The sequence below is a fragment of the Primulina huaijiensis genome, chromosome 17 (assembly GCF_012295235.1).
Source record: "Primulina huaijiensis isolate GDHJ02 chromosome 17, ASM1229523v2, whole genome shotgun sequence".
NCBI classification, from domain to species: Eukaryota; Viridiplantae; Streptophyta; class Magnoliopsida; order Lamiales; family Gesneriaceae; genus Primulina; species Primulina huaijiensis.
Window position 1 is genome coordinate 2322491 of NC_133322.1, and position 14211 is coordinate 2336701.

General features: G+C 34.0%; 2 protein-coding genes across 4 annotated transcripts in view; one reads left to right on the plus strand and one right to left on the minus strand.

The window, feature by feature from the left end:
- Positions 1 to 278: 278 nt before the first annotated feature.
- On the minus strand, positions 279 to 8312 carry LOC140963567 (protein LNK2-like). 3 transcript variants are annotated; one of them, XM_073422947.1, is made up of 8 exons: positions 7997 to 8312; positions 6196 to 6559; positions 5978 to 6107; positions 2933 to 3188; positions 2661 to 2726; positions 1398 to 2075; positions 1190 to 1311; positions 279 to 1060 (listed from the first exon to the last, which is right to left on the minus strand). In XM_073422947.1, exons 1-8 carry the CDS (start codon positions 8024 to 8026, stop codon positions 892 to 894), a joined length of 1815 nt encoding a protein of 604 aa, XP_073279048.1. In that variant the 5' UTR covers positions 8027 to 8312; the 3' UTR covers positions 279 to 891. The 3 variants fall into 3 exon arrangements, with proteins under 3 accessions (XP_073279048.1, XP_073279047.1, XP_073279046.1); XM_073422946.1 differs by having other exon boundaries at positions 1398 to 2057; positions 2640 to 2726; XM_073422945.1 differs by having other exon boundaries at positions 2640 to 2726.
- A 4979-nt stretch (positions 8313 to 13291) lies between these two features.
- LOC140963430 (uncharacterized) overlaps positions 13292 to 14211 on the plus strand; it is a 4034-nt gene continuing 3114 nt past the window's right edge. Inside the window, exons 1-3 of the mRNA XM_073422753.1 lie at positions 13292 to 13577; positions 13857 to 13939; positions 14171 to 14179. Of these exons, the coding sequence (XP_073278854.1) occupies positions 13369 to 13577; positions 13857 to 13939; positions 14171 to 14179 (301 nt within the window). The 5' untranslated portion in view covers positions 13292 to 13368. The remainder of the gene's footprint in view (positions 13578 to 13856; positions 13940 to 14170; positions 14180 to 14211) is intronic.

Genomic DNA, 14211 nt, shown 5'->3' on the forward strand with positions numbered 1-14211 from the left:
TTAAAAATATATATATATATATATTTCAAAACACATGATTTGAGACCCTTGGGAATGCGGTTAAGGTGAGGAGTGATTCATGATTTACTGAACGTTTGAAGCACGAACTTTGCAGAATTTATTTTATTAAATATCCAGTACGTCGCATTTAACATGTCCGATGTCTTAGAAATCAACTGCATCTTGCAATTGCCCTTGCCTAAAATTCAAATGTATCCATTCTCCCAAAAAAAAAAAAAAATTCAAATGTATCATGTATCCATTTTTTTTAAAAAAAAAAAAGAAACCCAAATGTATCAACCTTTGTATCACATAGTTAGCAATGCCCAACATTTATATTTCCAAAAGAAAAACAATGTTTCACAACACACATGTAGAAGAATTTGGACGGATGTTAGGAATTAGGATTATTACAAAGAAAGTTAAGACGTACTGATGCACACAATTCACAGGAGTGGTACTTCAAGGATTTAAACAAGAGATGATAAATGGAACACAAACAAACGAACACGAATACTTCGAGATATGAAATCCAGAATTTTCTCGTGCTATGATATATAAACTTCTTCGATATTACTACATGCAGGTACTCTGCAACAAACACCAGAAAGATCCACTTGGGTGATCATAAAATTATTATCAATGGATACATAACATTGACACGTGATAATATTTTGGAATAGATAAAGAAATTATCATTGTCAAGATTTGGATGCTTCAGCATTCACATGCCCAACGGCTGTAGTGCTTCATCTCTTGATGCATTTTCGACAGCATCTAAGCAGGGTACATTCTTGAACTGACCCTTCTCAACATTGGTACATGGGATTTTTGGTGCATGAGGAAACATTACTTGTGGGCTTTCAAACCTCTGGGAAACATATCCATTTGCTAAATTAATGACTCAGGTTTCCTCTCATAGAAGGGTGTAGCAGATACAGGTGTACTGGGGGTCTCCAAAAATTCTCCCGAGGACTCCATAGGCGTGTGAAAAAGAAAATGTGCCACAATCCGATCTATTGGATTGGTATTCCTCTCTACATCTGGTATTCCTGTAAACCTGTTGAATCAGTCAAGAATAAGAAAATAGCTATCCTAGATCAAAGTTGATCAAATTTGTTCTTTAAAATAAACCAGGTTTCAAGAAGAACTTGGATGCTCTGAGATGACCAGCATATTGTTAACTAACCCCTCATGACTGTAAACATCTTTGTTGGCGCTGCTTGTATCACTAGGACAATGTCTGTGTATAGCACTATTTGCGAGTCGAAACAAGCTATCCCGGATGCAAAGCCTTATTTGCATATCCAACTGTAAAAATTTAGTTTTTGTTTAGGAGTTAATACAACTTTTCAATATGACCAGAAAAATATTCCAAGGGTGGTTAGATTATTAACTCTATAAATGGAATCTTGAAGTCGCCGAAGTACTGATTCCTCTGCGGAGAAAATACTTGGGGGCATTGTAACCCCATTGTTATCATCATGTCCTATGATTGAGTTCCGGTCAAGGGAAGGAAAGCTACTAATATTTTCATCAACTTCAACATTTCCTCCTTCAATGGTTGAATTCTCTGCTGACACCGGATTACCAAATTGCTGCTGCTGTTTCTTAATTGCAAGAATCACTTTCAACTGCTGCCGCCTTCTCAACTTTTCAATTTTCTCCTTGGGAGTCATTGCTGGAGGATTCGTTGCCGCATCCACTGACTTCTTCACAGGATTTGCACAAGCAAGTGTAAGGTTTTTTTCAACGGGCTGAAACTTCGACGACAAGTGAGATGTGCTGAGGCAGTGATACACCGCATTCCCACAAAAAGGAGGCACCAAAACTGGACCAGAGAAGCTCTTTTGTAGGAACGGCTCGGTCCCCTCGACATGCTTTTGCTGGCTAAGAACCAAAGGTGGGCATGCTTTGAACATTGATGGTGCATATTCATCGTTGACTTGCTCAAACATGATATGTGATGTAAGCCGTGTAGCACATAAATCATGCATCTGTTTCTTGCTTGTTTCTTTCAATTTCTGGTCCTTCATAAATCTCTTTTGTTCATTACCCTGAACACATGAAAGCAACTAGAGAAACAATCTGACGTTGAAACAAAAAAAAAAGAAGCCAATCACATAGAAAGAAAAATAGTAAACCATGTGTGCTTGTTTTGGTTCACAGTGAGGAGAGAACAAGATTTATCATATACAAAGCAGTTTGCATGAGAGGCCAAGATGTAAAGAAATTTTCCTGGTTCCACTGTCTGGTATTGAATCATGGTCAGTTGGCCGTTATTTATGTTATGCTGTTTTATGGTTATCAATTACATAATAAGTTCAAATACTTACCTCCCATGCATTATCTAATGTAGTTCTACTTCAACATGTAAAAGCATCACAGAGTTCTAAACACCTCTAAGGTTAAATATCGTTCAAGCTACAGACAATTATCTGACAATGAAACATGTATTTCCGTGCAATAGAAATTTCCGTCCTCGCAATTTTATTTTATTTTCTTTGGTTATATTATTGTTATCATTTTGGAGTGAAGCGTAGCACAGAAGAGAGAAGAATAACTTCTTTCTACAGAGATCGAAGTCTTTTCCACGTACAAGAGTTGCTTTCTCCACAAAGAGTGGATGAAATGGTTACCTTCACTGAGAATGAATTTACTATAGCAGCATTACACTCATCCAGTTGCTTGGGCAACACTTGGCTCTTTTCAGCAATCCCAGGAGTCTGAGAAAAGTGAGTAAAATATTGAATGTGTGTCCTATTCACTTTACAATAAACATGGATTTAGAAGACAGTTAAATGACGCAATTTAAAATGCAAGCAACAAAAAAACAACCACCGAACAATATTACAAATTTAGTCCTTCACACCTCCTCGATCATTAATAGCTTACTGTTACCTACAAAATGTTCAATAGTAGCTTTTCTTGCCTGTACGTTCTGAGATTGAGATTTGTTCCCATGCAGTTTCTCGTACACAGAAAGAAATGACTCCTCCAAATCAAGTTTATATGGAAGTTTATCATCGGATGTATCTGATATGGACCTTAATGCACCGATTGGCAAATTAGAAGAATCACTAGATGTAGGATTATGTTTGGATGGGCAGCTATTTCCATCCTTGCAAGACGACCATGACTCATCCGCATAGCCAACATTTATATCTCCAAATATTGGGTTATCATTGCTGCAAAATACGACTTGTGAGGGTACTAAATTGTCAAGATATGGAAGCAAGATATTGTATTTATCCAGAAATATTTTGTTAATATGTATGTCGCAAGTAGATAGACCAATTAAAGATAGAATATTATGTAGTGTCTAAACGCAAGGGAAGTATTCTGTTTAATTTAGACGGCCTTGTATTTTGTTAAACATCAGAAAGAATAATAATAACACAAGAAGAGTATTTTTTTCTCATGATGACTTTATCTCACACTCGTACCAGCTTACATCATCTCTTGTTCTGCCTATATGGTAATAAAGGCTTCGGCTTTATTAACCACTGCAAAAACAAGGTATTAAACTGTCAAACATGTCTGGATCGAGTGACAATCGGAGTACTGTGTCCTCCAACAAGGTTTAAATTAATATGCATACCATGTGAATCCCGCCGTGTTCAAAAACTCCTCAATTCAATTAGCATGTCTGGATCAAGTGACAATTAAGGTATTAAACTCACAGACATGTCTGGACCGAGTCGATTAAGTTCGTACTCGATGGGAAAGGAAGCTCGGGCTATCTAAAGCCAGAAATTCTGGAACCAGAAAAGGATGATTCAAAGTGGGCAATGGAAATCTGAGAACTCCTTGTCATGGCTTGGCTTCACGACTCGGTGGAACCATCAATTGGTAAGACGTACTTGTTTCTACTCACCACAAAAGACATATGGGATGCGGTTCACGAAGCCTACTATGACGTGGAAAATTCATCCCAGCTTTTAGGGTCAAAGACTACGGTGTCGAATTCCAAAAAGGTGAGAAGGAGTTATTGAATATTACAACATGAAGGCAACATGGTAGGAGCTGGACCACTGATATGAACTTTCATGGGAATTCAAACCTGACAACATTAAACGCCATAAATGTATGGAGAACGACAGAGTTAATGAATTTTGGCCAGCCTAAACATAGATCTGGACGAAGTCAGGAAGATAATATTGGGCTGAAAACTTCTGTCATCAGCAAGGAAATTATTTGATGAAGTCCGCCATGGGGAAGGGAGAAGGAAGGTGATGGTGAATGAAAAACTGTCGCTACAACAGCAAAAATACCTTCTCTAGAGCACAGTCTTGACAGGTTGTAAAGAACAACCTTTCGCGCGATCATTGTGAAAAGCCCAGACATACTGGAGACATGTTGGGACTTCTGCATGGAAGCCACCAAAGTGGAAAGAAAAAAAAATTCAAACAAAAAGGACATGGTGGTTCAAAGGCCTATCATTCTGGACATGAAAAACAACATAGTCAGAAATTTCCTCGGGGGCACCATCTTTCAGTGAGGAACAATTAGATAAATTGTATGCATTAATTCAAATCCACACGATTTTCACAACTCACTCTTTCATCATTCTCTTTTTGTTTAACCCAGCAAGGTACCTATTTACAACCAATGCATCTATCTTGCCTCTGTACCCTTGGAAAACAGATTTTGTGTGTTAATTATCATATGATTGTATTCTCCAAGTTGCTCTGTTTCTATTCCCCTAGTGCAGGAGACAAGAAAATTAAAATAGCTGAAAACCATCGCTAGAAAGGGTTCTATTATTGTTTCCAGAACTTTTTTGACTCTGTCCAATGTTCTACAAGTTCCTAATCTTTCATCTAACCCATTATCCGTCAGCAAATTGACCTGTTACCTGAAGTCCATTGCTAAATTTTCCTCAAATTCTTGGGAAATTCACGCTCTGGACTATGGAAAGACAATTGGCAATGCTAGAGAAAATGGAGGTCTCTACTACTTCCAGGGCAAGAATAGCTTGAGTGGACATGTTCAGCACTCCATCATATCAAACTCCAAATCTAGTATCAATAATATAATGATGTGATGTCATAGATTAGGACATCCTTATTTTCAATATTTAGAGTATTTGTTTCCATCATTGTTTAGCAATAAAAATCTTTATGATTTTCAATCATAATTGTCGAATTGCAAAACATCGTCATGCCTTTTATCCTGTACAACCATACCATGCATAAAACCATTTTCACTTTTCACTTATCGTGACTCATAGGGGACCTTGTAAAACCCCGACTATTTCTGGGAAAGAATAGCTTATCACATTTATTGAGGATGATGCATGTTTAAGTTGGGTTCATCTTCTATGTGAAAAAACAGAAGCTAAACAAATTTTAGAAACGTCAACTCAATGGTTTGAAACACAATTTCAAGAAAGTGATATCTAAGTGAGCACGGTTCAGAAATGAATGTTGCGTTTTTGTACTTTAGACATAATTATAAGTTGTCAAGATTGAAGCCCTTTTATAAAGAGGTGCAAACGAATTGAGCCAGCTCGCGAGCTTTTCAAACCAGTATCGAATTCGAGCCGAACTTTAATATGTTTGAGCTTTTTTTCAAACAAACTTGATCCCAAATTAATTTATTAAATAGTTCGCTATTGGCAAGTGAACTTTAATATAATATTATTATAAATTAAGTAAATATAATTCGAGTCTTTCCGGTATTTAGTTTTGAGCAATAGTTCGAATAACTCGTGAACATATTCAAATCTTTCGACCGAACTCTAACTCGAGCCGAATTCCAACTTTAATTTTTTTTCATATTCGGCTCGATTTGATACGTTTACGCTCTTACTTGAGTATGATGGTGCATTCAACAGAAGCTAAAATGAATAATCACAAAATGAATACTTTGAAAAAAAATAGATTTCGTCACTTCAAGAAAATTCAAAGTCACGAAGTATTATAAAGAACTTGTTTTTAATTGAAATAAAGAAAAGAATAAAGATATAGGTTACTTGAATATCATATCCAGATCATCGAAGCTTTCAATATTTGACCAGTCATAGCGAACATAATCACTTGTTTCAGTGTCTTCTGATTGGTTTTGAAGATATTCAGAAACTTTACCAGACAGAGGATTCTCATCTGCAAAAAAACCAAAAAGATCAAAATTGATGCATTTTGCTAGACATTTGAGCAAATTATTTAAGTCAAATCAAATTTGATGCATTACTTGTTGAGAAGCCACCTTCCAAACTCGTAGTTACATTGTTAGATTCATTAGTTCCTATAGTATCAGGATCGCTCTTTTCGACATTGATAACAGATGTATCTGAAACATCAGGCCATGAATCGAGGCCAGATCTTGGAGAATGATCATGAATTTTATATTTGGAGTCGACTTCTAGTTCAGCCTGGCAGTTTGTGTTGATAGGAGGCTTATTTTGTTCAATGGAACTAACACCAGAAGTTTCAATATCTGTTTCCTTATTTGCTAGATCCCCAAATAAAGCCAGACGTTTTTCCTCATTTTGATTAGGATATGGAACAATGTAGTCATCGCTTTCCCCAGCCTTACCCCATATTATATTTGTTAACTGAAATAATAGAAGAAATAGACAAGTGAGATCTTCATTTTTCATCTGTTCAAATTACTCAACAAGAAAGAAGAATATTAAAACGCATCAACAAGTAGAATTTGTCATATGGAGTTATAGCACAACAAAATGAATTAAAAGTTAACCAAACAAAATCTGCAACATTCAACACTAAGAAAATATCTATTGACTTATTTACTAATAGCCTACATTCAAGAAATAAGAAAATAGCGATCATAGATCAAAGTTAACCAAAGAAAATCTCCAAAAATATCTATCGACTTGTTGACCAATAGCCTACATTCAACACTGAGTAGACAAGAAGAGGGGCGAGGCATGGAGCTTGAGACGGTACTTATTAACAGAACAGATGTAATATCCAACAACTTAGGTTCTGGCAAATTGCGATTCATTACAGTTCGATAATTGGGATTGTATTATTTGTCGACATTGTTGAGTTGATTGCATGGATTTATTTTAGGCATGGAATCATAAACTGAAAACATGATTGAATACCACACCGTGAATAATTTCTTAGAGTATGCAACAGGACACGTAATTTTCCTTGAATACTGTTCAAGTTGGTTTAGTAAACGAGGACAAGTTCCTTCCTTTCTCTTTCCCCCGAGACATACTTTGAATGGCTCACGTATGATCCTTCAATTTAATTTGTTTTCTTCGGTCAAATGGAGGATCACATTTGTGCCAACTAAGGTTTTTCAGGTTTAGGCTCATGTACTGCTGGTAAATATTTCTTAAGAGCTATAAGAGTGTCTCCCCAGTGGTTTCTGGTTCACAGTCCATTTCTGCATGCAGTTCTACCTCTAAGAAAAATTTCGTGAACTGCCTAACGTATGTTCCCCATCACTTCTCCAAATAACTGCATAAAAAACGCACGATTCTTCATCCATACTATCTTCAAATTCGTTATCATGCTCCGTCAATACTTAAATAAAGACGTGATGACCTCTGTACATGAATGTCAGACAATCATACTGTATTGTAGTCACTCAAAACTATAACCCAAGGCTTTAAATTTCATGTATTTACCAAAAACAAAAACTTTAGAACTCTTGTGAATCATCACCAAATTCTCATTTGATAACAGAAAATACAACAAAAGAGTCCCATTCAACTCAAAGTTCAAACAGAGCTTAATCGCTATGAAATTTGGGTGACCTTCAAGCAAAAAGCTAAAGAGGAGTCGGGTGACCTTCAAGCAAATCACTGGGAAATTTTAACTTCCTCTTCTCCATAATATTATCAAATATCGCATGCTCCTTAATTCCCACAAAGCACAGTCCACGACCCAAAACCCAGTACACTCGTTCTTTCAATCTTCGAACTCAGAAGCCATTAACCAGCAATAAAACTCGAGAAAAATTTTGAGTTTTCAACTTATGACAAATCAAGAATAATCAATAACCAACCACGTACCTCTACGTCGTTCCAATCAAAGGTAGCCATAAAACCAGGAAAAAAGAGCTTCTTTGAATGGAGAAACTCGCAACCTCAGTGAATACAGCTTCAGATACAGTCCTAACATCGCCAAATTTCCTCCGATCAAACACCGTAAAGCCAAAACATTAATCAACAAAAACGTTGCAAGTCAAAAAAACACAGACTTGAAATCTTTTGATTTTCCCAACAATCAATTAATTTCGGATTCATTCCATGTTTTTTAGGATTTTTTTACAGAATAATATTGGGATTGATTGTAGAAATAAATCAATCAATCATATTTTAATGGCATAAAATATGTATTATGAAAATTAAATAATATAAAACGGAATATTATATTATATACAAAAATGGTGGGCCCAAATACGTGTCAGCGATGATGGATAAGGGCCTCAAATAGTGAGTGGGCTGTATCAAATTTGTGGCTATTAAATGTTTTGATCTATTGTATTGTAGCACTATCATTGGTCCCTACCTCTGAAATTACAAAAACCCCCTCCAAACTTTCAAACATTTCTTTTATATCTAATAATATCAACTCATATTATTCGAATAGTTCTAAAAAATTTGAAATCCGGAAGCAGTCAAAAGAAAAGTTATTTCAAGATCCCGAGTGAACAGAATCTAGATAAATATCATTTTATTTGAGGGAGAGAAATGTTACCACAAAATCTTTTATAGAAATTCAAAAATTTGTGTGAGACGATTTCACGGATCGTATTTTGTGAGACAGATATTTTATTTGGGTCATCCATGAAAAAAGTATTACTTTTTATGCTAAAAGTATTACTTTTTATTGTGAATATCGGTAGGATTGACCCATCTCATATATAAAGATTCGTGAGACCGTCTCACAAGAGACCTACTTTTATAGAGAACACACAATAATTTGTGTATTTTGCCATGATTTTTTAATGATCAAAACGATATCACATTTATATGTTTGTGATAAATTTATGTGAAAACGTGAACAAATTTAAACATAATTTCAATGAGTTTTTAATTCAAACAAGAATTTTGAAATTTTCTTTGGCTTTTATAAAAACCAATTTACACGTTTTTTTTAGAGAGAAAATTTAATGTTAATAAGAAAAAGTCAAGGGTATAAATGAGAATTGAGTATTGGTTCTCCTCCTACAATTAACATTTATAAATTATACTCAAAAAGTCATGTGAGACAGTCTCATTACGATTTTTTATTTTGGTCATTCATAAAAAAAATTATTTTTTATTATACATATGGACAAGATTTACTCGCCTCAATAATTTGTGGGAAGAGCTTAGTTGGGTATCATTTTCGTTTACCCAACTTCTATGTTATTCAAAGATTAACCAAATATAACATTATTTTATAATTAATTAATAATAAGATAAGATTCAAATGGACTCATGGCACTCACGACAAAGTGACACACACACAAATGTAAAAATATCATTTTTGAGTTTTATTATCTTCTATCTCTCAATATATATAAATTTTTGTTTCCCTACACCAGGATCTTACCAATCGCACTTCAAAATCTAATATTTTTAGCTGGCAAATATGGTCAAAGGCAGTCCAGTTGAAATGAGAGAGCCAAATTTCTCATTTTCTCTGCCAACCAATGTCTGTGCTTCTCCACCGCTGTGTTGCCCACCGTCACATTCACTCCTGTCTTCTGCAATGCTATGAGAAGAGCATCCAAGTCAACTCTACCGAAACAAAGTTAAAAAGAGGATAGATGGTATTACCAGAACATGTCTAGTTCGTGAATTCTTTAGCATAGCCTGAAAACAGGACATGGGTCTAGTAAACAAGATTTGACCAGCTATCGAACAAAATGAAGAGAAGACGGCAATCCAGAAGAAAAGGAACATCGGAGGCCTTGCATTTCCATTGAACTAGATATTAGCACTATATCAACAAAAGAAACGTCCCGCAAAAGCAAGTAAGAAACGGTTTGATGGTTCTTGGAGTCTCGACTTCATTCGACCCCATGTCCACATAACTTACACAAGAACACACGAACTCTTCCTACATCTTTAGTATTCGAAACCCAAGAGAAAAGATTGATAGGGATGAGAAATCAATAGGGCAATCAAATAAAATACGGAAACCGCAAATGTCCAGGATGTGGCACGCTGGGAAGAAGGAGAGTGTGTCTGCAGTAAAAGAAAATGCATATTATTTCCAAAATCGAACTAAATACGCGCCCGGAGAGGAAAGAAAAATTGCGCAAGAAAGTGAAAGACATCGAGAGAGAGATAATTACAAACTCCATGAAGCTTCTTATCAAGCATGAAATTTTGCCAATGAATTTACGAGCTTCAAACGTCAGCAGGGAGCGTGTTCTTCCGAAGCTTTTAGAAATTGGAATTCAGGATTTTAGGGTGAAAAAAAGTGAACTAAGGTGAAGGATTATCAAACTTTTATATTGGGCTGATGCAAGTATATGGGCTATTAAGTGGTGGGCCATTCATTTCTTTTGGGCTTCATTTGTCTTTTTTGGGCTGTCTTATCACCGAGTCACGTAAGGGACAAATTAATGAAACATTGGGCCATTGCACTGTTGCATTGTCATATATAAGGGTTATTTGCAATATACCCCCTAATCTTGTGCATTTTGCGTATAGTCCCAAACAATTTATTTTCTGACGTACACACACCATTGGCAAAAATTTATGTGAGACAATCTCATGGGTCGTATTTTGTGAGACAGATATCTTATTTGGGTCATCCATGAAAAAGTATTACTTTTTATGCTAAGATATTACTTTTTATTGTGAATATCGGTAGGGTTGACTCGTCTCACATATAAAGATTCGTGATACCGTCTCACAAGAGACCTACTCCACACCCTTGGCACTTCGTACTCCTTTTGTTTTTAAAAAATTTATATTTGAAAGTGAACTTTTTTAATATTATTAAATAAATTTTGAATATACTATATATGTATTTGCCCCAAATTTATTGCTGCAATCTATTTTTTTATGTTGGGTGCAATAATTATCCAACATAGTAGAGTAATTGAAACGTTATGCTTGAGTTAATGTGTGGTGTAAAAGACTTAAGTTGTACTATTACCATAAGTTATAACTTCTAATGAAGCTGTAATCGTTAGGTCATAAAATTAGTTTCAGATCTAATGTCACGAGTACGATTTTAATTGATTACAATGAGTGTAATTATTGGGAGAAAGATTATGTGGTGCAATAAATTTTCATGTTAGATAAAAAAATCGAAACGTTATGTTTAAACTGTTGTGTGGTCATCATTATCATCAGTTATAACTTTTAGTAAAGCGACAAACGTTCCATCCTAGAAAAAAAGTAGCCAATTTTCACGTGAATTTTTTTATGATTTATTATATCTTCACATGAACAATATGTTTTCTGATTTCAAATATATGTGATTATGCTTGGAATACACATGATGAAAAGTACATGTGTGGAAATGTTCGGAAAAAATGTGCCAAATTCAGGTTATTGTGTGTTTGTGTGTGTGTGTCTATATATATATATATATATATATATATATATATTAAATGACAAATGCTACTGTGACAGACAGAGACCCACTGACAATTTTGTGCGAAAACCATTATCAATAATCAAACAATTAATTAAGTATAATTTTTGTTGGTCTTTTAAAAGTAATTTAATATAAAAATATAGAGACAGATTCCCTCTCAGTTTCAAAATACCACAATGTGATACATGACATTTGGTGGCTTTGAGGGTGTTCACTCAAGACAAGTGTTCATTCAACTCCTTGAATTATGTTTTCGGATTTATTATTATTATCATTATTATTATTATTTTAATCGGAAAAATATTTGAACAGAATATCTCGTTTTAAACTTAAGATTTTGATATCAAATGAGTTTTACAAGTCATCGACCATTAAGAAACAATTATATTCGGGAACAAATTAGGTTTTATATTAAATTTTTTTCAAATATATTACAAGATTATTATTATTTATTATTTAATTTTTTAATGGGTTCTAGAACATTTACGAGTCACGTTAAGCTCGATTTAATTGAGTGATTATACGTTATATTAATTAAAATGTAGAGTTATAATTAATATTCAATTAATGAGTTGTACTAAGATAAATAGTCAATTTAGATTTCATATTCGAAAAAGAGATGGAGAATGGTATGGTCGGTCGGCACATAAATTTAATTTAAAGTTTCTACGGCGGGTAATTACTAATAAATAAAAATTAAATATTAATTCATTAATAAATAGTAATTCCGAAAACTTGTAATTCATCTAATATTAAGATCTCAATTTTAAAACGATGTCTCTAGTTCAATATTTAATTATAACAAAAATATATAGGTTTCTTATTAAACGGGTTAACTTGATCTATATTTCGTGTAAAAATAGTATTTTTGACATAAAAATGATATTTTTCATAGATCAGATCGGATAAAATGTGAGATTAGTCTAACAAATTGACATATGAGAGACGAAGATAAACACGGAGAAAATGCTTTTCACAAATAAATCCAAGATTCAAAATGACGTTGAAAATTTTAAGAAAAGACCAAAAAATAAGGTTGAGAGATTAGGTGAATCAACAGAAAAAGCTCGAATCCTGAATTTACTCCCTCAACACCATTCAAAATTTAGAAACTTCCGACTTACACGATGTACGTGTAATATCATTAATCAATCATTAAACTTTACAAAAAGAAAAATATTTAAATAATTAATTATTATACAATTATATATATATATAAAATTATATATAAAAAGGCAATTATATATCCACTAAAAATTCGAAGAGGAAGGGAGAAAAATTTTGACTTCCGGCCATCCTCAAGTCGAAAAACGTACAGGACTTGTCGACTTGGCGAAGAAAATCCCACTTATAAACATAAAATATCATGGATTTTTTTTATATGAAAGTAGAATGGATTTTGAATATTAATACTATGAAACCATAACATAAATTTTATGAAACGAATCTCTTATCCAATTCAACTCAAAAAAGCGTAAAAGTTTTATGTCAGAAATAATATTTTTGATTTCAAACAATGATCAGGTCGATCTGTATCGAGAGCTATATCACTGGATACTTATTCATCATATATTTAAATAGACATATATAAACATATATCGACCCTATCATCCTATTCCCCACTTGATAGCCAACACATTTTTTGGTAAACCACTTAAAAGTAATTAGTTTACCAGAAAGAAACGGGCATTATTTGCTTCTATTATCTCCTTAAATATATTTTATAAATTCAACACCAACCCCACCCGCCTTCCTCTCACACTAACACCTCCTGCTGCGTGTCCCATTTTCACTCCCCCCCTCCCTCTCTATCTCTTCTCCTCAAAAATAAAAAAAAATGAAGTGTAGGTACCCTTCTTCTAATTCCTGCTCCTCTTCTTCATCTTCTTCCTGCATTGAATCCCAGAATATAAATGGCGGCGTCGATGAAATTACCAAAAGGTCCCCCCAGCACAAGAAGCCGAAGCGTGTGCGAGCCAAGAGAACTCAGAGCTCCGTCACCAGCTCTTCTAAATCAAGAAGCTCTATGTACAGAGGTGTTACAAGGTAAATAAAAATAATTGTGTCTAAATTTATTTTTATTACACATTTTGTTTTTGATTCATGCATGCAGAAACATAGAGAAATTCGGTCTGCATGCACGAGCATGGATTTCAATCTTTTTTTTAAAAAAAGAAATTTATATATATTATTTGAAATCAAACAATGGAATTAATTTAAGAAATTTTTGCATGCATTGAGTTGAATTATTATGTTTTTGAAAATATTAATTAATTTGAGAATTATGAAAGACGAGATTGAATTGTAGAAATTGGTGGTACACAGGCATAGATGGACGGGGAGGTATGAAGCACACCTTTGGGACAAGACTACATGGAACAGTGTTCAGAACAAGAAAGGAAGACAAAGTAATATTTCTTTTTTACTATTTTTTTAATAAAAAATTTAAAAAAATTGGGGCAAAAATCGAGGAGATCTGTGGTTTTTAGTTTAATTTATTTATTACCGTTCATTTATAATAATTAAATAAATCATATTTATTTCTGATTAATCAATCAAATTAAAGTTCTCAATGTGTGTGTGTTTTTATTCTCGGTGATGGTGAAACAATTACATCTCATCGCCACGTGGATATGCAGTCTACCTGGGTAAGTTCACTGTCTTTTTTCTTTATATATAT

Excerpts from the sequence above, each read along its gene's own strand:
- LOC140963567 (XM_073422945.1), bottom strand. The coding sequence starts at position 8,026 with ATGGCTACCTTTGATTGGAACGACGTAGAG. Across the intron at positions 6,560-7,996 it reads TTGATTGGAACGACGTAGAG|TTAACAAATATAATATGGGG; the intron begins GTACGTGGTTGG and ends CTATTATTTCAG. Across the intron at positions 6,108-6,195 it reads GGAAGGTGGCTTCTCAACAA|ATGAGAATCCTCTGTCTGGT; the intron begins GTAATGCATCAA and ends GTTTTTTTGCAG.